At 36.5% G+C, this 24,671-nt stretch overlaps 1 protein-coding gene across 2 annotated transcripts in view; it reads left to right on the top strand.

Annotated features, from left to right (window-relative positions):
* The window catches only part of VRK1 (VRK serine/threonine kinase 1), a 33,855-nt gene extending 13,374 nt beyond the window's left edge, over positions 1–20,481 (top strand). For both annotated transcript variants that reach the window (XM_035539770.2, XM_050711067.1), the window contains 7 exons: positions 29–121; positions 1,107–1,239; positions 2,495–2,615; positions 3,639–3,697; positions 4,846–5,024; positions 9,990–10,083; positions 18,713–20,481. In XM_035539770.2, the coding sequence (XP_035395663.1) occupies positions 29–121; positions 1,107–1,239; positions 2,495–2,615; positions 3,639–3,697; positions 4,846–5,024; positions 9,990–10,083; positions 18,713–18,795 (762 nt within the window). In that variant the 3' untranslated portion in view covers positions 18,796–20,481. The remainder of the gene's footprint in view (positions 1–28; positions 122–1,106; positions 1,240–2,494; positions 2,616–3,638; positions 3,698–4,845; positions 5,025–9,989; positions 10,084–18,712) is intronic.
* Positions 20,482–24,671: the final 4,190 nt, after the last annotated feature.

Raw genomic sequence — 24,671 nt, forward strand, 5'->3', positions numbered from 1 at the left:
CATTTATGTAACTGTTTTGTTTTGTTAGCTTGATATTCTGGAATACATCCATGAGCATGAATACGTGCATGGAGACATCAAGGCCTCAAACCTTCTTCTGGGTTACAAGAACCCTAATCAGGTATTTCTGATGCATTTTATTCCTCATGTTTTAAACCTTCTGTTTGACAACACACGGAAGTGCTTTGAACCTGTGAAATCTAGCAGAAGCTCATTTTTAAGAATGTATATAGTAACATTATTTCTGCTTGACATTTATATCTAGTTAATATTCTACGATTTTTTTATGCAATTTGCTGGACAGTTATCAAATTGACTATTTGCCCTAAATAATATTCTAGAGAAGCTCTCAAGATTAAAAAAAAATTGACTCTCAAATAGGTATTTGCAGGTGGAAGCTTAAAATTATATAGCACACCAGTAAATTATGTTTGCCTGTCTGCATTGTTACTTCATTCTTTTGTTCAAGAAATCCATCAGATAAGTGTTCTATTACTTGGAAAAAATGGTCTCTAAAGTGTTTATTGTTCCACTTGATTTACGGAAGTCTTTCATTTGTCTGCATTTTTAACTGTCTTTGCTATTCAAAAAATGTATATTAGAGTTTCAGAATTGTGTATGTATTCTTGCCAAAATGTTTTGGCTCATGAAATAAGTAAAATAATGTCAGTTCTCTTAAAGTAACTGTGGTGTTAGTGAGGGGTAATAGTATATAGTAGTCAGCGTGTTCAAATGGGACAGCTGACTTTAAAGAAGGTAGGACAATAAGTGTATTTATAACTCCGCACATTAAGACGTGGTAGGATTTTTTTTTTTTGCTTTTCATCTTGCTGGTAATAACTGACAGTTTTGCTGTATTTGTCCTCTGCATCGGCAAGAAATGTCTTTCAGATCAGACTGCTGTATGGAAAACAACAAAGTCTAATACATTGTTTTCAAATCATGTGCACTAATCTCAGTGAAGCAAAGATCATTTAAATTAAAAAAAAAATGACAGTTTTTGAGTCTTTTTAAGAACTGAGGAATGATTGGGAGTTACATTTATTATTTGTGTATTTCTGTAGTTATGGTTCTTTAACCTTGGAATTCTTTGTGGCAATTACTAGGTGTACTTGGTGGATTATGGACTTGCTTACCGGTACTGTCCTGAAGGAGTTCACAAAGTATATAAAGAAGATCCTAAAAGGTGTCATGATGGAACTATTGAATATACCAGTATTGATGCACACAAGGGTGTGGGTAAGGATGTAAAACTTTGTTCTCAAAAATAGACATTTGTGCCTCCTTTTAAAAACAAATCGTAAAGATGTTGTTTGCTGCATTGTATGTTAACAACCAGGTAACCAGGTTTCTGAATCTGTATTTTTTTTTCCTCTATGGACTATGCTGGCATTTTTCTTCTTCTAAATTTACTAACTTTGATACTCTGTTTTTAATGCAACTTTCTTAAATAGGTTTCCTTAATTTACAAAGACCATTAAGATGTTTAGTGTATTACTTTTTATTAACTAGGTAGAAATGGAACAGTACTTATGAGATCTCGATAGACAAACAGGCCCTATTTTCAGGAGTAATAGTTTCTTCTATCAATGTGAACATCGTTCCTTCACGTTTGGCAAAGATACACAATGTTCTTGTTTATAGATTAATTTTTTATATGATGATTGAACAAAATTTTTGTTATGAAATATTAATAATTATGCTTATAGTCACTGAACGTCAAAAGGTAAGAAGTAAGAAAATGTTGAACATTAAAAAGCAGATCTGTGAATATAAATTGTGGACCTATAGTGAGCACCAATTTTATTTTCTTTATTCTTAAATTTTGTTTTATTAGCATAAAAGTGTGTCTTGCAAAAATGTGAGTTTTTGAAAGTTATTTACTTCAGGAGGAACTGTGCTTAAAACTGAATATAAACAAAGGTGACTTGATTTGCTCATTTATCCTTTTAAAGTGTAATCTGTGATCAATATATGTGTTGTTTGTTTTCTTTTTGGCAAGATTTAGGAATCTGTTGTATTTCTATCCTCTGTTAGGTTTTCAGGCCACATAAAATATTTCAGCATTGTGAAGTAATTATTTCAGGAGCTGTGTTTCAGCACTATTACCTTTTTAGAGAAAAGGGGAAGTAAAAACTGTTTTGAACAGAAAGTCAGTCACTTCAGTAACTTGATCAAATTTTTTTTCCACAATCTGAGTACTTAAAAAGCTTCCCAAATTGGGATAACTGCAGCATATCATTTCCTTGAATAGAAGAAAGAGATTGGTAAAGGACTTGAAAAATGAAGTTATCCTTCCAGGATATAGGAACAGTATTTTTTCCTTCCTTGCTTTCATGCTTAAAATAAATAAAGAACAGATAGAGTAGTATTTCATTGCTAGCATTGGCTTTCTATTATTTTAACACACACAAAAATTTTAACTGTAGTTTAACTGTGTTCTTTTTAGCTACTGTTACAGATTTTTTTTTTTAATCTCTGTGTACATATTTAGCACCATCGAGACGCAGTGATCTGGAGATCTTGGGTTACTGTATGATTCATTGGCTTAGTGGCCATCTACCATGGGAGGATAATTTGAAAGATCCAAATTTTGTCAGAGACTCAAAAATCAGGTGAGAAACTACTTGTTTTCTTTCTCTTTTGAAATAAAAAGCAGAAATGAAAATGTCTTAGTGTGGAAATGCTTTGTACTTTTCGTACGTTTCATTTTGGTCAGGAGGGTATTGTTTTTTATACACCCCAGTTTCTCTTTGTTGTGTATCACGTTTCCTTGGCGTGTAATTAAACTCTACTTGTACTGTTACGCTTTTGTCGTCTTTTGCATGTTAGATGCTGTTTTATCCACCAGTACTATTGCTTTACAGTACTGCCATGCAAATACCATAAATCAGTCTTAGCAGTATGAAGGTAACCATTAGTTGGGCTTTACAAAAAGAGAACTGAAGCACAGAGTATGAGTAGCCTTAATAGCATCATACTCTGAAGCTGGCGGCAGAAATGAGACCTAAAGGAAGATCTTCGACATCTTTGAGCATCATTCCAGCTAGAGGGCTGCTATTGTGGATTATTTTTATTTCTCCCTTACTTTGTCACCTTCCACTCAAGCCTCTCACCAGATATTTAGAATGGATAAGGTTGTCCCAGCACAACAGTTTCTGCCTCGTTAACAAGTATTTGTTATCTTGTTTCCTGGTCTACTTTTAACATTTCTGCTTCTATCAGTGTTAGCAATGTTTTTTTGTCCCACCCTCCCTTTCCAGTTATTGCTTTGGCACGGAATCTGTTCTGAATAAGTCAGCTGGAGAGAGTCCTCCAGAAGGAGGAGTTAAGGGCGCTGGTATGTGAGGTTTTAAAGTGAAACAGTTGTTTTCTTATGGTCTTCTACTTGCTGGCTTTTATAAGAATCAAAAACTGATGAACAAAAAGTTACATGTTTCAGATAGCCCTTCTGGCACTTGTCAGGTTCTCAAACCTCCTGCACTCCTGAAAATAGAGGTAGTCTTACCAAATAGTCATACCAAAAGTTTGTCTCGTAGCGTTTTCTGTCTCTGACAGTAACCTAAGCCAAGTACTTAGGAATTGTCAGAATAGGGCAAGATTTGAAACTTGAAAGAAACAATAGTTTTGTTTTTCAGATGTAGAGATAACATTTCGGATTTGATGGACAAATGCTTTCCTGGGAAAAATAAACCAGGTAAGAGGAGCCATTTTAAATTATAGCGCTTTGATTTATACCACTTGGTAGACATCCTTTATTATTTTTAATGTATTTTTTTCTTTAAAAATAAAAATAAAAAAAAAATCTGTTTGGTTGCCATCACTGAATCGTAGAAAGCTTTGACAAGTAGAAGCTCTGAAATCCCTCCTTACATTGGGTGTTTTGAGCATGTACAGGGGAAGGCTATTCTACTCTGTATTCAATTAAGAACAAGTGAATTAAGTTGCTGCAAAAAATGAGGAGTCATCAGATTGTCAGCAGCATTTTCTTCCTGGGAGGTGTGTGTCAGGCACTTGTACTCCAATCTGTTGCTGCTTTTAAGTCCTCTACTGAAGTTTGTAACCTTTACTTTTCTCAGCAGTGACAGAGTGGCACTGATTACCTTGTTGAATAGTAGCAGTTTACCCTTCATTTTGGCTGAAGTTATATGAACTGCAGTGACTGTGCTGCTTCTGACAGTATTACATATTTGCAAGTGTGCAAGTGTAAGCTAATTTTTACAACTGAGCTTTAGAAATTTAAAGTAATGCAAACTTGAAGTCTAGAGTGTTTCTGTTCATCAGTGGTGATGTGTTGAGTAGATGTTATTTTAAAAGCTGACTCTACTAGAAATCTGCTTTCCTGGGATTTCAAACTTAAACATTTAATTATTTCCAGCTACTTCTGGTGGTCAGTAGAGGGTTGCCTCTGTCAAGTGTGACTTGTCTGGTTTTCAGTAGTAAAATTTGTTTCATGTATTTTTATATATGTTTCAGTCTTAAACTGATGAAATTCCTAGATGACATTGAGTTTCCTGTTCAACATCTTAAATACAGACATAGAAGTATCGTATAAATAAGCATTCATTGGTGAAGATTGGCCTATTACATTTTTTACGGCTGACTGTTTTCTTCATTGCAGTAAAAGTATAAAAAAAACAGTGATGCTGTCATCACTGGGTAATGAACCTTGGTATAATTTTTTTTAAAAATGTGTTGTAATAAAGTCATAATTATGAGTTTATAGATAACGTTTTCAAAAAAATAGCATAAGTAATGCACACATAATTTCTGACTCTTTTGTGGTAAAAGTGAATGATTAAAATGTTTTCATATAGAAATTAATTGGAGGTACCATTTCTTTAGATGAACTTGGCAAATACATGGAAAAGGTGAAGCTGCTGAGCTATGAAGAGAAACCTGTTTATCAGCATTTCCGAGAAATACTTCTGCAGGGTCTTAAGTCTATTGGGCAAAAAGATGATGGAGTACTTGACTTTGGCTTGTCCGAGAATGGAGACTTGCAAACAAATCCCAGGCAAAAGGTTTTTTCTCTAAACATTTGTCAACTTTTAATGCTTTTTTTTGAGCTAAAAGAAAGAGTTAAAGTGATGTTGGAAGTAGGTGTCATAAGTGTATCAAGTGGGAAATAAGCAAATAGCAAAATGTTTATTTAAGTCCTACTCATACACATCATTTCCCTAATTTAACACTAATTGTTATGAAAAGCTAATAAAGAATTATGTTTATAGGTGTACTTTTATAATAGAATATCCAATATCTTGGATAATGGAATGTGTATGTGTAGTTGTAATGACATTTGAACAGATGAACATTTTGTTAATAGACTTTTTTTCCTTAAGTTGGTAAAACTCTCCAGATGGGTCAAAATACATGTAAGGTAAAATAAGTCTAGTTTTCCTTTTCATAGGATGATAGAATGATTTGGGTTGGAAGGGACCTTACAGATAATCTAGTTTCAACCCCCCTGCCATGGCAGAGACACCTTCCACTAGACCAGGTTGCTCAAAGCCCCATCCAAGCTGGCCTTGGAACACTTCAAGACAAGGATGGGGCATCCACAGGTTTTCTGGTGCTGTTCCACTGTCTCAGCACCCCTGTGGTAAAGAATTTCTACCTTATATCTAATCTAAATCTACACTCTTTCAGTTTAAAACCATTACCCCACGTCCTATCACTGCATGCTGTTATAAAGTCTCTCTCCGTCTTATAAGCCCCCTTTAAATACTGGGAGGCAGTGGCCTCCCTGGAGCCTTTTCTTCTCCAGGCTGAGCATCCCCAGCCTCTCTTCACAGGAGAGGTGCTCCAGCCCTCATGGCCCTCCTATGGACCAGCTCCAACAGGTGTATGTCCTTCTTGTGCTGGGGGCCCCAGACCTGGATGCAGTGCTCCAGGAGGGGTCTCACAAGAACAGAGTAGAGGGGGAGAATCGCCTCCCTCGACCTGCTGGCTATGCTGCTTTTGATGCAGCCCAGGATACAGTTGGCTTTCTGGGCTGCAAGTGCATGTTGCTGGCTAATGCCTAATTTTTCATCCACCAGTACCCCCAAGTTCTTTTCTGCAGGGCTCCTCTCGATCCATTCATCCCTCAATCCCAAACATCAGGTCAGACTGCCCCTGCCCAGGTGCAGGACCTTGCACTTGGCTTCGTCGGAACTTCATGATATTAGCTTTCTTTCCAAGACTAGTTCAAAGTTTAGTTTTAAATATACATCTTTATGCCATGTATTTGATACTGGAATGCACATATCGTATTCGCAGTGACCTAGTATGTTATTTATGAACCCTAATTATAATGGTAGACTGGGGATATTTTATTCCTTGTATTTAAGAAGCCTTTAAACTCTAGATTTGGACTTCCATTTGAATACAACCTAACAACTTCTTATGTTTTAGGAAAATAGTATGCAAAAACAGTTTATAATAAGAATAAAAAATGGGCAAGCAGTTGAACAATAAATATTATTCCTGTACTTCAACCTGCATTTATTACTTGTGCATTTGCATTTGTTAATAACAGGTGGGCAGTTTATTGGTTCCTCTAGCATGAACCAGGGAACTGAGAATTACAATACAGGATAATATTGCAAGAATTCTGCCTGCTTACTGACATCAGAAAAAAGTTGTAGGTTCTTAAAGTCTTCTAAGGATATATCTATCTCCAGCCTTCCTTGCTTCATTTTGCCCAGTAAATAGTACTTTGGCTAAAACTCTGTGGCCCTGGTCTTTATAGTAGTATTTTCTGCCAAATCGAGTGTAAAGATCTGTCCAAAAGGAGAGTTTATTAGCATAAATTCTTCTGTTCCCCCTGTGGATCGACATGGCTTGAGACCTGTGTTTTGGAAAAAAAATAAATCTGTTTGTAATGGTTGGCTGGCTTCTTTGCTGAGTAAGTTGGCCTGCTGCAGAGCCAGCAGCTGTGACCTTTAATGTCCTTGTCCCGCAGAGATGGCTGGTGCACATTTCCAGTGGAATAGAACTTCAAAAATCTTATTTACATAGCCAATATCAGTCAAGACCGTTCTCAAAGGGTGTTATAATACTTGTGCATAGGTTCTTATGTGTAGCATCAATTAATGTTTTTACACTTAGCCCTTTCCCCCACCCTCTCCCTTAAGAAGCACATGCACAGTCAACTTGCTCAGTCATCACAAATGCATCCAATTACTTAGGCACAACAAAGGATGTTGCTGGCCCTTTTGAAAAAGTGTGTTCAGCTTTCCAATTAATATTGCAGTGGACTTTGTACTAGCGACTTCGTGGTAGCTACTGCTAGGTTGTCCAGACGGAATAGGATTGTTTGCTTGAAGTCAGGTTAACACAGTCTGCTTGCTTTTGACAAAATACCAGGTCAAAGGACTCTTGCTTCTGAGTTGGATTTTCTAGCCCTTGGAACTGTGGTGGTGATGGGCTAGATTAGGCAAATAGATTGCACTGGTCGTCCTTCCAAGGATGTATCTTGCACCTCCCTTCAAGCGTGAATAGAAAGAGGGTCTTCAGCAGGATGCCTCCCTTCTCAGAATATATGTTTGGGAGTGCTGTCAGGGTGTCTTCCAGGGGGTATCATGCATTAATGAGAGGCCAGGAGAACTGGAAGACAAGATCTGCCAGTTGGGAGGGAGCTGGACTACAGAATTGCTGAACATTTAGATATGCAGAGGAAGAAAGGAAAAACTTATGTATTTTCAATTAGCATATTATTTTGAGCAGTGGCAAGAAGCTTAACTTGACAACTGCTTGAAAAGTGAGCTCTCTCGAAGTTCCAAACTCTATCAGAACAAAGTGCTTTCTGTAAAGGTAATTTACCAGTGATCAGTAGCATCTTGCCTCTGAAAGCCAGTATATTGTAGCACATGCTAAATTTCTTTTGGCATGTTTGATGTTTAATTTGGAAAAGAAAAACGGAGTCTGGCATCCACACTTAAGAAGATGTTAACCTCTACCGTAGAGTATGTGGCATTTTAGTAGTACTGATTTTTCAGTTCTGGCAGGACTTAAGACACCTACTCATCAATTCCTTTGGGGCAATCTTCCGTAATATTGTCTAAAAAGCATAACTTCAGAACACCAAATAATACTATTTCATAACTAGAATAGAATTTTTACCTTCTGTCTAAATTGTTACAACGTAGGATTCTCTTGTGCAGTCAGCTTGTATGGCTAATTGAGCCACGATGTGCACTAAAGGTTGCGTATAAGCATGCTTGGTCTGCAATCTCAGACATTCTCCAGTATATGGGTATCTGGCTAAAACTCACAGATGCCTGCTATATTAAAAGTTAACATTTTATTTTCTGTATCATGACTCAAGTTTCCCCAGATGTATAAGTAAATGAAACACAGTCCACAGTTGTGCTGGAGGATTTTTTTACTTCTGTAAAATACATGCATGTCGGTTCATGTGTGTGGTATTTTATAATAGTCCTAGCTGAACAAGAAGCTAACAATACCATGTGTTGAAGGAGGTATCTGGAACTCTTGACTAAATTATTTAGGGCAAGAACCACATCTTACGTTTGTTTAGTCGCTGGGAAATACTGGGAGCCAGCTAAATTGTAAAATACGTTTTTTAGTGATTTGTAGTTCCTTCTAACGTTCAGCCTCAGATGCGCAGGTGTTGCTTTTGTCAGATGAATGCTGTCTGATTTCTATTGCTATGTAATTCACCTGCATCAAGATTAAGAAACCATTTTTATTAAATAAGCTTGGAAACAAGATAAATGTATTTTGCTTTTGTGTAGCATGTATCGGATATCTGTTTTTCTGATGAGCGTTTAAAATGTTTTCTAGTACAATTGGGAGGAATGCATTATCTCTCATATAAAAGCAGTACTGCGCTGAAATAGTCCTCCTTAATTTTGGTCAGAATGAACAAAAGTGTCTGTGTTTATTCCTGCCTAATGCATCACAAATCTGCTGACATGCTAACCTTGGAGTCTTGGCTGGCGGTAATCAGGCCTGTGCACCGGCAGGAAAGATGTACCTAATGCACTCCATCAGTGCAGTTTGCATATGGAAGTTCTCACAGGGGAGCTGCCCTGTGCCAGCTGAGGGTTACCTGCCCACTGCAGTTATTGTATGTAATTATCGAACCAATCTGTTCAGCCCAGCAGGGTTTAGATGGTAATCATGAAGCAACACTTTGGAAAGGAAAGATGTAATGCACTCTCCCCTTCTCTCATGAGCCACGTGAAGTTGTAACCACTTTTAAAGCTGTATTAGTAAAGCTATAGTCTTACACGATTCAGGAAGAGGTAAACTCTTCTAGTGCTTAAAATGGTCAGCTATGTCTCTGGTACGGATACAGGTCAACTCATCCTTTGCAAAAATTATGTGGCTTTCGAAAAAAAATCTCTAGCCTTAAGAATAGTTTGCACTAGTAAGATTAATTATAACACACAGATAATAGTTCTATGCGTTTAGAGGTTTTAAGATAATGTACCTTGAACAGGGTTCAGCTTTCCCAAGTACCTCTCTTTGGAACAGAACCCATAGCTGCTATTAGACAAAAATAATAACGTACCGTCAGTGGGTGTTAGGTACTTTTAAGCTGTGCAAAGAAAACCTTCAGAAGCCAGGATCCAGATAAACTTGAATTTAATGAGGTGTAATTGCTAAAGAAAAAGCAATTAACATCAACTTTGCGTAAAATGTTTTTCTTTGTTCTTTAAGATTCTTCAGATTGATTCCTTTGTAACCAGTTATACAATGTAAATAAAAATAGGTTTTGATCATAAAAACTTGTGTTTTTATACATTAAAATTTCAACTCCTGATGTGATCTGTCGATAGGGGAACTGAACTTTTAAATTGTCTATTGCCTAGTACTAGTATTCTTGCATTAATACATGAATAAATTTTCTCTACAACTGGAGACCTCATATATTATATGTGGGAATAATGGTTAAAATTACAGAATACCTTGTGAGGATATTTTCTACTTTGTGTGGTCTTCCCTTGTCTTGAGTTCAATTGCCATTTGTTTTACAGAAAAAAAGAAAGGCAGCAGTTGCAACCAATGAGAGCAGTGAAGCAGAAGTGGAAGATGCAGGAAGTCCAGCAAAAAAGAAGCCTACTTCTTCTAGTAAGTCAGATCATTCTTACAGTCACATCAACTGTTGTGGTAGGTTAACCTTGGCTAAGGGCCAACCTCCCACCCTGCCATTCACTCCCCACATTGGTGAGACACAGGGAGAAAAGAGGTTGAAAAACCTCTTGGGTTGATGCAAAAATAGGGAGGGGGATTCCTTATCAGTTACTGTTGCAGGCAAAACACACTCAACTTGGGAAAATTGTTTTAACTTATTGCCACTTAAAATAAATTTTGGTAGTGAGAAAGACATTCAAACATTCAAACAACAACTTTCCTTCCCGCCCTTCCCAGGTCTGCTTCTTCACTCTAGACAATTCTGTTCCACTCCCTGGAATACAGGGGGCATGGAGTGTGTGTTATGGTCAGTACGCAGCACTTTGTCTGCCACTTCTTCCTCATGCTTTTTCCCTGCTCATGTGTGGGTGCTCTCTCATGGGCCGCAGTGCTTCAGGAAATACCTATCATGGTCAAGTAGCCTAAAAATAATAAAGTGGTGGCACTAGACTCTACCTCGAAACAAATCTTGTTTAAAAAAATATTGATGGAGGAGTACAGCAGGATGGAAAAATGTAACATTTCAAAGACAGTAATATTGGTAAGTTATGAATTTTCTCTAGTATATTTACTCAGCGTGGTACAAAGTACAAGTAATTAGGCTAGTATTATTCCAGAAGGTAACACTGATCTGTTCATTTTCAGCTGTTTATATTATAGAATTCTGATCATTAAAATCAGTGGTTATTTCTCTAACTTGAATGCCTTTTGAATTGTTGATCTCAATTTATTATGAATTTTCTAGTCTGTCAGCGGCTAAAATAACATTAGCCAGATTATACTTTCTTTGAAGGAAATACAGTTATTTAACATGGTGCTGACTTTTATTCTTGGTTTTAGCAGATTTTATTGAAGACCTTGTAACAAAATATTTAAAAATACAGCTGACTACATACTAGTTGTGTTTTGGTGCACATGAACAGAATATACTTTCACTTTATATTATGTTATATATTACACTTTTTATTCCTCTGGGATTGTGGATTGAGATTTTCAAAGGCTGAAATGAAAAAGAGCTTCAGGAGTTGCAATCTAAGTTTTAGCATCAGCTTTTTATAAATGTTAAGATTTTTTTAAACTAAAGGCATTTGGGAAGGTATATGAATTTTCAGCATCCAGTGGTTAAAACCAGTGATGAACATAAATTTACATTTCAACATTCTTTTGCTAATTCAACAGATTTACAAATTAAATGGTTCTAATTTCACCTTTTTCTAGTACTCAATTTAATGAATACCAAGCAGGGGTGGGGATACCAAATTGTTTTAGATAGAGTGATGCATGTACTTCTTCATTTCATTGTCTTCAAATTTGGAATTAAAAACTTTACCACTTACTACATGATTCATAAATCTGTGTTGAAGGAAAAGGCAACTCTTCCATAATCTTATGATTCTGGTGCTTTTGATAAATTGGAAATTGCTGATTACAGAAATATTTAGAACTGTATTTCCAAATCTGACTGGTTTTATGTTCCCGTGGCTTGCCTTCTCCCTTATGTGATTAGTCCCGTGACTAAAAAAAAATCCTAGTTTACTATCCATTAAAAGGGATAATTTCCTGATGCATCTTAATTGTAGAAATTGAAGTTCAGTCATACAAGAACATTTAACATTTTTTGAAATGCTATTTTATTATAGGTATGTCTGGATAGGGGTTACTCTTGAGGTGTTCAAATAACATCTCGTGAGTATTTGGACTTACGGGTGGCAAGAAGATTGATGCAGCATCTCGCTGTTCGGCTAATTGGCGTTAACTGCATCTGACTACTCAGTTTGTCTAATCCAGTCCAAAAGATCAGTTGGCCCCAAAAGACCCTGATCCAGCTGTGCAGCAGTTTGAGCACACCATGGTGCTCAGTTGTCTGTAGGGACTCTGCCAGCAAAGAAGTCTGTTACTGCTGAGGTTAGGGAGACCCAGACTTGGTGGAGGAGAAAGAAAGAGCAGAACTAAGAAAGGACAAGCAGGCTTGTCCCGTGAAAGGTACCCTTTCAAGATAATATGGATGACGTTGAAATAATCTATTAGTCAATCTCTTTCCACCAGGAAAAATACTATCAAAAGATATAATTACTATTTGAAAGGTTTTTTACACCTCGTTATAGTTCCATTTTCAGTATTAGCCACCTTCATGTAAAATATGCAAATTTGTAAGTGATGATGCTGTTAGAGCAAAATACCAAATTTTGGCATACACTGTACATATCCACCAACGCTTCTGCAGGGTTGTACTGCATAATATTAATAGTTCTAGTATGCTTTTTTAAAGTCAATGTATGGAATAGGCAGCTTCTACAAGGAACTTCTGTGAAAATAGCATAAATACTGCAAAAATAAGAGTTTTCTGAGAATTTGTAAACAGTCCTATGTTCAAAGCTACCACCACTGGGAGTTTTCTTTAATCTTGGGGTCGATGAAGATTGGGTTGTATCAAACAGAATTTTTTTATATGAGCTTTTTTCTTTTGTGATTTTTAAAAACAATTTTGCTTTTTATTAATTGGGATAATATAGAGGTAATATAGAGTGAAGTTCTAATGTAGACATGACATTCAAAGTCCTGTATTTTTTAATGGGATTTTTTAATAGGTAATACTGCTAGGGGTAGGAATTGTGCATGTCTGTATTGTTGTACAGCATCTAACATGGTTAAGGCCTTAACTGAGGTCTTTGGTTACTATTGCAGTATAAAAAAATATAACCGTGTGAACAGCTCTACGTGAAAACAGTTATACTCATGGATTGGTTAGAAGGCATTCAAAAGTGGAGGTTTAATAGCATTTCTCAATTAATAGGTACTTAGCATTATGCTTATTTACATTGTGTGGCTTTGCATAAATCAGTATCTGGGGTTTTGTCCTAGAAATCTTTTCTTTCGTGATTCAAGCAAGATTTATTACTCAGTGTTGGATTAAATGTATACTCGGGTTCATTTTTATATTTACGGAATTATCGGTCTTGTCCTCAAGCTTTAGGAGAAAGCAAATTATAGGGGGGGTTTTGAGCTTTTTTGTGGTGCTACTTGTTCCTCATCTTTGTAGCCCACACCCATGCATACCTTATAGGTAAACTCTTGGCTCTTAATTTTATATCTTTGTATAAACATTTTCAGCAAAACCAGTACTTTACAATAGTGGTAATAATTATGTCTGTTATTCTTTTGTTCTTTCACTTATGTTATCCTGCTCATGATGATGATAAGTGCCAAATATAATTTCAAATTTAATTGTAAAATATGGGAATGCTCCTGTTTATGCCTGTGTCTGCTTGGAACACAGTTTTCTACTTCGTGTTCCTCTATGTTTTAAGCATTTTTCCGTGCATTTTTTTCTGAGTACTTTTAAGACGTGAACACCTTTAAAATATAAAGTACATTAAAGTTCCCTGTTGCATGTCATGGAACACCTTTCTTTCATTTGCTGCTAATGAAAATTATTAAATGTAACATATTTTAAGAGTATTAAAAAAAATCTAAGGAAAACTTTCCGTGGGGTAAGTTTTTGTATAATCACTTGTTTAGTATAATCACTTATGCATAGCTTTATCATTTAAGAATAAAAGTGATGTCTACTTTTTTGTTGTTTTTCTGTGAACTGAAGATACAGCACAGTATTCTGAACAAGTATTGCAATCCAAACTCAGATATAAAATTTGAAATTAAAATTTTTCTCCAGAAAATAAAAGATATATTTGTATTGTAGTGTAGTGACCCAGAATTTCACGGGGAACTCTAACCTTTTTTAAGATTTAAGTAATATTTAAACTTATTTCTTCCTGCAAATTGCTGTGTGATGGAGAGAAGGGCTATTTTTACATACATGCTGCATGTGATTACTGATTTATATGTATAGGTACAACTGTGTTTTAATACCTCTTCAGTAAAGCTGTTTTTATAAATAGAAGTAAATCAGTCTTTCAGTTTTATCTGGGACAACTTTGTATTAAAATTTTTAACAGAACACACATAGACTCAATGTTATCTTGAAATATGCAGGTAGAAAGCCACAGAATAATAAGTTCTTGTGTCCTGATGTCTTTCAATTTTTTCCAACAGAAATGTATTGGCTTTATTTGTTATAGGAAACATGTATCGGGAAACAGGACTCAGGACAGTACCAAAAGCCAAACCCATCCCACAACTATACTTTCTTTCCTCTCTCTCTTCCCCACCCCACATTTATTTCCTGGAATTCAAGCCCATGTTTCCATTCTTCTGGTCTCTCTGTTCCTTTTTCTGACTCAAGTTTCAGAGTTTTTTGTAGAGAAAAGAACTGCTGAGAAGAGGGAACAAGTCAACTAACCAAAACTGCTGCCTGTTGCCCTTGCAGTCGCTTCAGCAGTCTTCCAAATACCAGAAAATTATTGTTTGAGAAGTGTTACACTACAGGGCTTCATCAGCTATGCAGGGTTCCCTGGATGAGCTGGGAAAAGGCCTGTCAGAGAACTATATACTCATCTTTACTTTTTTTCTTCTTGAAGGAGGGGAAAAAAAAAAAGGAAACCTTACTAGATCAATGTGCTCAACTGCTTGTGCTTCTTTTCTTTTGAGGTCAAAAAGTGATAGCTATATTGTTTAATGATGATTATGACAAGTGTAGTTTTAAGAGCTTGTATAGACTATAATTGCTGGCACCTTCCAACCGTTCTACAGAGCCTTTGCACGTGCTCAGTCTTTGTAAGGTGTAAATTCAGCATATGCAAGTGATGCAGTTGCTCACCTGCAGCATTCTTTCTGCTAGATATTTTTTTCACTTACCTGATATTTGCTTCAAGTCTAAAATCTGTATGTGGCTCTGTTTTTAAATATTCTAGCCCATGATGTAATCTAGCAGTCACCTGTGACACCTACATCATACCTGATTTCATCTGCTTAGTAGCGGTGTTTTCATGCTCAGAATCTCTCACTGTCCATTTACATCAAAGCTGACAATTAAGTGGTAAGCTTGGGACTCTCTCTGCTTGTTTTTACCAAAGAAATCTTTGTCATTTGTAGAAACTTTTCATTTTTTGGATTCGAGTACATTTTTATTTCTCTTACTGCAAGTGGAATGAGAAGGGTGCGCGTAGGATTGGAAAACAAGATGAGAAGGGACATGAAAAGGTGTTGGGCTCCATACACCAGCTTAAGGACAGGCTTTTCTACCTACATTTGTGTTAATCTTCATACATACCAAAATTTCCTTTTAAAACCTCCATGATGAACGTTCTAAAACATGCCTGGTCAATGCCTCTTCTAATACTTAACTATCCTTGTTACTGAAAAGGGCTTGATAAGATGGAGTATTTTCTTTTGATACTTTTAGTAGCTATGATGAATTTCCCTTGCTGAAATTTTAAGCTTATTAGTTGTTACATCTAACCTGGACATGAAAATTGCTTATTTTTTGCAGCAACCTTCGATGCAGATTTGATGAGTACAAAAGACTGCACTATCACATCTCCCCCTCCTTTTTTTTTTTTTTTTTTTAATTTCTACAGATAAGCTAAATAAATTCAATTATTTTTATTATTTTTTTTCCAGGGGGGCTAGAAACCATGATCACCACTCCTGTTTTTTTTTTTCCCCTCATATTTCTCGTTTTTCAGCTTTCTTGAAGGATAGAACCCAAAACTACGTAGAGTGCTGCTGGGTTTCTTTTGTAGTATGGCTTTATAATACTGTTTACACGGAGAGGATCAGATACTATATCAACTTGTCTAATAATTCCTCTAGAGCGTGTGGGACTCTATACCACTGCTGAACTTTGTTACAGTCTCAAAACAAGCTGTGCAGTGACACCATCTGGTTTATTTTTGCCTATATAATTCTTCCTTATTTAAATTGCTGTTTGAACCTAATTCAGTTTAATCTGCTTTGTAAAAGCCCTCTCCCTTGCTTGTAATAGCTTTGTTTGCACCCTCATTCGGTGCTGCCCGCACGGGACTGTTGCTGTTTTGAGAAACAGAACTGATGTTTCTCCTACAGGAAAAGTTTGTGGGAAAGGGGCAATATATGTTACTGGGCTAACTAATTTTGAAAAAAGCAGTTGAGCTTGTTGGTATAGACCTTCAGTTCTGAAATAGCTGCAAAATTTGAACCTAAACATGTTGAGAGCAGTTGTTTTTTGTTTAACGTAAGTTAATCAGATGCTTACAGATAGTATTTCTGCTGCGTAAGCTTGAAATTATGAATAAAGGGCCATGACAAGTATTTTTTTCCTTTTTGGTATGATCTATTTGGAGATTCTCCATGAATATGTTTGTTTAGAAAAGCTTTGAAAAGAACTCACTAATGCAATGACGGTGAAGGAAAACTTGGAGGCAGGGTGGCTGTCTTCTCCTTATTGGTGTGCCAGCATGGGCAATTAGTAATGGGTAAGCTCTTTCTGAATGAGGAATTAGTAAGCTTTGTTTGTATTGTACTCGACTACACATGAAATACTACATTCCTGAAATACAAATATGAAAACTAGATAGCACATTTTTTCCTCAATAAACAAACACCTGTAGTGTTTTCCTTTCTAAGGTCATCGTTTGCATTGACAGTCTTCCTGATATTAGAGCATGAATTTGACCTGCCTTTGCTGCGTATGGTCATATGATTTATAATCTGATGAAAAGAAAAATCAGCTACCTCAGTCGAAACTGGTGAAGAGTAATGAATGGGAAAAAGATCAGGTTTTATATTATTTTTTTATTTGGAGGAGAAAACTTTGGTTATTCTCTACTTTCTGTTGCAATACAAAAATTCTAGGAAAAAGTCTTAGAAAGCAGAGTGGAAAACCAGTACAGTTGACAGGATAACTGAGCATATCTGCCACTATAACTACTCAATTTAAAAGCTCACAGGATAAGTCTGTTGCTAGAATTCACAACGATAGTTGCTGAAATATTGTGTGACTTGAGTTTAAATATAAACTAATACTTGAAGGTATTGTGTATGTCAGCTGGGAGCAGGAATGATTTACATAGTGACTTTAATTTGATACCTGTTTGTATAGCTTTTCAGCTACCAGAACTTCTCAGGGTACCAGAATGGATTTGATTTTTATATAGCAGTTGAGGCTGGGGGGTGTCTGGTGTTTTGCCAGAATAGATCTTTCATTGATAAAGCTGCTCTTCGCAATAAGAAATCATCCCTAGAGCTGTCGGTTGTTTTGTGATTTATTAATCAAAGATGCATTGTCTGACAAAATCTATTTGTAGTTTTATGTTGAATGCAGCAAATGATTTCGGACAAAAAGTATTTCTTCATTCTCCATTTCATTTTCAAGAATGGAAAAATTCTTCAAAGTTGATTTTGGCATTTTCCATTTCAAAACATTTTAAGAGCAAATTAAGTTATGTAAAATAAAACAAACATGAAAGCAAAATAGGCAATAATTCTTTGCTTTTCTTGGTGTGGTTTTGGTTTTGGATGGACTGGAGACTATTTTGGTTTGTTGAGCATTGTTCTCTGCTTCCTTCTTTCCTCCAAATTTACTCATTGAGCTTGAATGATCAGTGACTCACACTGCTCAAGGGCTGTTATTTTCTTATGCAAGCAGTTTTTTTCTAAAGGACTTCCATGAAACTCAATCTTACATCATTTCTGTGTCAGTAACACAGGTTAGGACATTGACAGGAACTTTAGGGTTATATATAGGCTAACAGGGAGAAATTTAGATAGATAGGCATGTTGACTTCAAGGCAGAAATTGGGATTAAAAAATAATCATGAAAATACCATGAATAGAAGATGAAAAACATGTTATTGCTACTGCGTATCTGAAAATGGTAGCAATTTTTATTATATGTAATATTTTATTTTCTCAGAAGTGACAAGATGAATGTGATTCATGTAAATGACCTAAATTTTTTTTCCCCTTCATTTTGAGTGTGGTCTTCTTGAACAATTTATCTGCCAGGTTTACTCAGGCTCTGTTCATTTCAGAGCCATTTAGACGGCTATGTTCATTATGTTTTTTAATAAAATGTTGTCAAATAATAGCTTTGAATCTGAAGGTTAAGTTGCACTGATAGCTGAGCTGATATAACAATGCTGCCAAACAAAAGTCTTTTTTCCATCTTTGTGCCTTCTACAACTCTTGCATAAGCTTGGTTCAGAATGGTCTAGGCAGCTGCAACTTACTAAATAAGCCATCACCCCAAAAAAGAAAGTTCTTTACAGAACTTTACAGGTTACAGAGCTGGATCGACTTAGCACAAGGTTCAAAGGGCACTGAAAATGACTCAACAGTGGGAGGGATCACAGAACAGGATTTTGGCATACGGGGAGGAAGGAGGAGTTTACAATTTGAAGAGGATCTGACTGCATCTTTTGGTGGAGGTGAGCTATTAAGTTGGCTCAGCAGTATGTAACTGTGGTTTGAGAAACTGGCGAAACTGGTATAATGTGTTTTTTCAGGATAATATTGGTGCCCAGAAATTGTGGTAAATTCTTCTGTGTTTTTTCCCTCCTCATATAAATCAAAACTAAATGGATAATTGGAGTTAGTCTATCCTCTTAAAATACTGCAAAGAATCTTCTTGTCATCTATTTCTGTTATTTTACAGAAAATCTTGTCTTTTTTTTTGATTGAATTGCAGAAGCAGTAGCTACCAGAACACGGCAGATGACCTCACCAAAAGCCAAGAAAGGCACAGCAACCAGGAAGAGAGTTCAGAAGTAAATAATAAATGGAGCAAAAAATTATGTTGCTCTTCAGCTCATCTCTGTTTTTTTTTTTTTCAATTACTGTAGCACTGGAATCTATTACTTTCCTTTTTACATGATCACTCCTTTAAAAAAGCAAAAAACACCCTTGGACTGCTGTTTGTACCTGTTTTTTAAGAATAAATGTTTTATTAAAATATTTGCATAATTTATGTATACTTTAGTACTGATGCAAAATTTTGCCAACTTTGAAGTGAGGATGCATTTTTATTCTTTAAGACATGAATTTGTGTATATAAAGGCAAACTAAAAGAAAGGTTTTTTTTTCTGCTTTATAATGTAGAAATAAGCATCAATGTAGTTTTGTTATGGGTACTTTTTAAGGAACCGTAGTGTATCTGATTTCTTTTAATTTTGAATAAATTCGAAAGAGGTCACTTAGATGTACACTCAGATGATTGGAGTTAGGAGTCTGAAATGATAGAGACATCTTTTAAATACTTCTCAAGTGTTTCAACCAAGAGAGTAAAAGAAAAATCACCTTTCCATTCTAGTTAGTTATAAAATGTTTAAACAATTCTTTGTAGGACAGGTACTGAATATATATATATTTTTTGCATGGTGTTTGTATCATTTTCACATTATTCCCATTATCCAGAGTTTCTCTGGAAAGAAAAAAGAGACCAGAACTTTAGACATAAGGCCCAGGGCATTAAAAATAAAAAGGAAAAAAAAGAAAAAAGAAAAAAACATCCCCCTCCTCAACCCACTCCTCAGGTTTTTGTTTTATACCAGTGAAGAGGCATTATAAATGTGAAGAATAACTTTGTAAGCTATCTTGTTCTAGTGAAAGCCTGACTCACTTGTGCTTCTCGTAAGAAAATAATGGTTTACCTTTTTTTAATAGTCAAGAAACTTGTAAGCTTACAAAAACTTCTTAAAAGCACTTCTTCACTTGGCTTTGGGTCTTCAGTGTTGTAAGTCAAAAAATGCAGTATTTAATTTCAGTGTGAAATACCATTACTTTTCATTTAGATACGACAAATACATATAATTAGGGCATGAGCGTAATTGTCATCAGGGAGACTGCTTTATGAAGTTTGACAAACCAAAAGGAACCCATATGAGCCAATGGAGTGTGTTTCCGTGCGGATGTCCAGTGTACCGCTCAGCTGATTGTGTAATGCTTGGGTAGCTACACACTGAAAAAATGTGCTCTAGCATCAAATGCTAAATGAATGATGAGCTTATGTTTTGAAAACAAGGGTATGTGTTGTTTTCAAATAAAACTGGAAAAACATATTTAGAAATTGTAGTGCCTTGGCATTTTGTTGTGGCTGCTCTACGGACTTGTTTTCTTAGGTATTAGCAAAGTGTGCCTGACGGCTTTAAGCGTAGCATTCTATTTCAGAAGTAACAGTAAGACTGCTGAAACCCCTCGTATGTAAATCTCAAATCAAGCTGCTGTTTTAACTCGTTTTAATAGTTTTGTTCAAAAAGCGTTAAACTATTCTGAAGAACTATTATCAAAAAAGTATATTGTATTCTCTTGCATACTCAAAGCTAACATCTTTCTTTTATACTTTACTTGTTTGACATTTTAGTAGCTTGTTTATTGATAAACTTACTCCTTGAAAACTTGGCAAGAATATACGTTTTCTTTTGATATTACCAAAACCAATTGCAATAAACAATTTTTTGCATCCGTTTTGAATGTTTGAGCTGCGGATTTCACAGGCTGCCCCTAACTCTTCCCACCCCAAATTGTCTCAGAAAAAGTTCTTACTGGCAAGCGTTCTATAAATCACCTTCCATTCTAGATGACTGTTGTTTCAGGTCTTGTCTCTGCTCGCAAAAAACAGCATGTAAAACTGCCGTCTTCATGGGCACGAATGTCTCTGGCTCACAGTAAACTGCAGTGATGTTTAAACTGTGGGATGGCCAGGATGAGCCAAGAGGAAGGCTGTGATAATGTCTGCACTACTGCTGTATGTATTGCATAGAGTATGTGTTTGTACATGTTTTTACTGTTTTGCAAAACAGTGATGGGGAAATACACCAATTCTGAAGAGGAGGAGGGTGCAGTAGATTTTTGTTGACATCCCCATTTGAAAGTAAAGCCCCTAACACAAAAGAAGCAAGCTGCCTTTAGACTGCATTTACTGCTCTTGATGACTCCAGTTGTGTGTAAATATTAGAAAACAGCAGGGTCCTGCATTCCAAGAATCACTTGAGCAGTGCCATGAAGACAAGTGTCCTTACTGGTATTGTAGTCATACTCCCAAGCTCTCCTGCTGTTTCTAATCTGTGTGCACAGCCGTGAAAAAACTGGACTGACATTTACAGGCACAGCAGGGAGACACTTGAGTAGGGAATGTTAAAGACTCCGCTACCTATGTTTCAAAGTGGCCACCATACATGATAAATCTTCACAGGAGAACTAGTCGGCACTTCAGCTGATGGTGTAATGAGGATATTGATAATGAAGCAGAGAATGCTTCTTTTACTGCTTGAACATTTTGCAGACAGATTGTTTATATTTTTTTTCCCTAATCTAAAATATCTGGAGAGAGAATCAAATTCAGAATGGGTATAAGTTATTTTTCAGATGGTGCTAGGTTGATAATCTTTACAAGAATATTTCCCAATAGCTCCAAATCAAATAATAATTCCTGATATCTGTTGCAGCTAGCATTAAGGGAGGGGGTCAGTTGCTTTCCTGAGTAGTTTGACAGAGTTTACTCACTGTTTTGTCCCAGTGAGCTGCCAGATTTGGGATGCCATAATACCAGTAATGCAATTAGGTTTTCTGCACGTTGTCTGGTTGACTTCTCAGTTAAGAGTTTCTTTCCCTTTGGGAATAAGACTAGACAGACTGTCATTTGCTATTACTAATTCTGCTTAGCATTATCACTGGAGCTTTTTTGTAATTAGCTATCTTAGTTGGCTCTTAAATTTTAATAGCCAATTGAAGCTACATTTTAGCCAAGTTCCATATCTAAATTGCATTCAGTCCATTAACAAAGTTGGTTAAAAGGCTATTAAAACAAAAGCCAATATATGGCGGTTAGCACTTGCATGTTCGCAGCAGTAGCAGTATCAGCCTCCAATGAATATTCTCAAGAAACGGCACTTCCTTCTAGCAAAGGAAGTGCACAAAGGATGACCAAACTTCATTTTGGGAACAAAGGCTGATTATGCAGAGTACTTGTAGGAAAAAAATAAATTGAAGTGTGTCTTTTCTGGGAAAAGGTGGGAGAGACTTGCGGGGGATACAGAAGGGGGCAATTAATGGTTCTGCTCAGATTTGACAGGTTCTGGAAAAGCAAAATAAATGAAGTGATGTTTTTCTCCATTTCAGCTGATCAAAATTATTAGCAAAACCATCTGAAGCACCTTCTGGTGGAATTGTCATCTTGCTGAGTTTAGTTTGTAAAACATCCTGCCAGACAAAAAAAAAACTGTAAGCATGCCAGCACATAGGCTCAGAGCACCGCTTCTCTAATTGATAGACCCTATAATTTTCTTTTTTTTTTTTTTTTTTCTAAAGACCATGGCTGGATACCTCAGCTTCCTGAGTAATTTAATGTAACATCAGTCTGAATTTTTTATTCCTAGTAGCACTTGTTTAAATTAGATTTTTCTCCTTTTTTTTCTTAAAGTGTAGACAGGAGATTAACAGCCTTTGGATTATGCCGTGGCAAATAATGTCTTTCTTAGATATTCCTTTTTTTTTTTTTTTTGATATCTTTACTATTTTGAGAACTAGATATTAATACTGCTACAGTTTTAATAGAGTCTACTAGTTGCTGATGTGTTGTTTCAATGGTGGTTGGCAGTGCCCTGTATGGGTGATGACATAAGCACCACTAGCTTCATCGAAGGTGGTTTGAGGTAAATATCAGATTACATCTGGATAACCAGTTTTGCATATTCTTTTTCCAGCATGTATAGTGGGAAGTCTAAATTAGTTTCGATAAGTGTACCAACTGCATTGTTAGACAAGACGTAGATCTGGTGCTCTTTGGACACAAGCTGTATCCTGTTGCTTGTAGCTGGACTGGAACATCAAACTGGTTTGAAAAGCTCTCTGGCAACAGGTGCCAGCTCCTTCACTTATCGTGCTGTTTGGAGGTGCTGGACTTTTCGCAGTGATGCAGTGAAAGGGAGAAGTAAGCTGTTTTATCTGTCTGAGGTTTGATTTTCCTGTTATTCTTTTCCACAGACAGGGAGAAAGCAGGTAGGGTGGCATCAACAGTTCTCTAGAAATTCCTAGAGTCCCAGTCAGGATCGTATGGGTAGCTTTATATAACTGCGTGCTAATTCACATGCACTTTGGTTTTCTTCCCTGATATTTTCTAGATTGAACAACTGAAGATTTAGAAGGTGAGTCCTTTGCTTCATTTTAGGCCTTCTTTATCTCTGTGGATGACACCTCTATAGTGAACTGAATTTTGCCTGAATGCAGAGCAAGCCAGACAGCTCTGAAAAATGCAACAGCTCTAACTGGATACCACAGACTGGTTTTCTGACGTGCCACACTTGCCAACATGAAGTCACCATCAGTATCACATTTGTATTTCTTTTTAGTTCTCTGTTTTCCCTCATGCCAACCTAAACCTGTCTCCTTTCAAATAGAAGCTTCCGCACCAGATTTTAAAGGTTTTTAAATTCCTTTCTTGTACTTAGGTCTACTGCATAGAAATAGTTTAAGTATTTTCAAATGGACCTCAAGTTCCACAAGTGCCTAAGCTGCTGACAATTGAATCCTGACAGCTTTTTTCTTCACCATTGTGAATGCTGCAACAAGACAACATTGAGGCTTTGCATTTCTCATGGATATCCCAAAAGGTAAAAGAGTTGTGGAGGAACTGTCATTGGATAGGAGAAAGATTGCCTCCCATATTTCTACCCCTGTCGTGGGAGGTCAGCTTTCCAGCCCTGCAGACCGTAGCAGCTGTGATAGATTTCTTGTAAGTAATGCTTGAAAGAAAAGTGATGAGAACACAACGAGACAGCTGTGAAGTACGGTAGAAGCGAAAAGAAAATACACATTTTTATGAATGTGAACTTTCCTCAACTAATTCCTTTTGCCAGACTACTCCAGACAGGAAGAAGCTGGCACGGTGGTAATCCGCATCTGCAGCTTCTGAGAGAAGAAAAATGCCTCCTTGGCAAAGGGAACAAAAAACCTAGAAAATTAAGGATTAATATGTTCATTTATACAGAAGCAGTATGAATACAATAACATGAAATACAACCAAGGAGGATGCATTTAGAAGACAAAAGAGCCCTGGAAGGGAAGGTACTTAGCTTTGTTCAGAATGCAAACTATAACATGCAGTTCTGGGAATTGGTGAATTGCACAGCAGAATGTTAAAAGAAATTACTTGCTACCACAAGAAATGCACGATCTGTGCCTTGAAAACCTGAAGGTACTTTCCTTTTCCTTTCTGCCAGGAGAGGAGTGGAACACTGGATCTACATGAAAGTAAGTAACCCTCCAGCTAATTTTTTAGATCTGCTGCTAAACCTGAGCAAAAATAGTTTTTCTAATAAACTGAATTCCAGTCTGAAAACAGATATATCCATAAAAAATAAAAATGCCTTTATGCTTAGAGTCCCAGTAATCTCCGTTATGGGGCTGTTCCCTTGGAATGGTGAGAGTGGGTCTGCGATAGCAGACGTGCGATCCCTGACTTGTAATAATGCTTGGTGGTAGGCACAGCGGAAGGTGCAGAGTAAACAAACAGTACCATAGTTAGAAGACAACATGTTGATGGAAATATCTGGAGCTGGTCTAACAACCACTTCCTTCTGTCAGTGACAGAGCTGATCATCAGTAATTTATAGGCTTTTAAAAAAAAAAGTTTAATTGGTGTTTTCGAACGT

The sequence above is a fragment of the Cygnus atratus genome, chromosome 5, assembly GCF_013377495.2.
Source record: "Cygnus atratus isolate AKBS03 ecotype Queensland, Australia chromosome 5, CAtr_DNAZoo_HiC_assembly, whole genome shotgun sequence".
In the NCBI taxonomy this organism is placed as follows: Eukaryota; Metazoa; Chordata; class Aves; order Anseriformes; family Anatidae; genus Cygnus; species Cygnus atratus.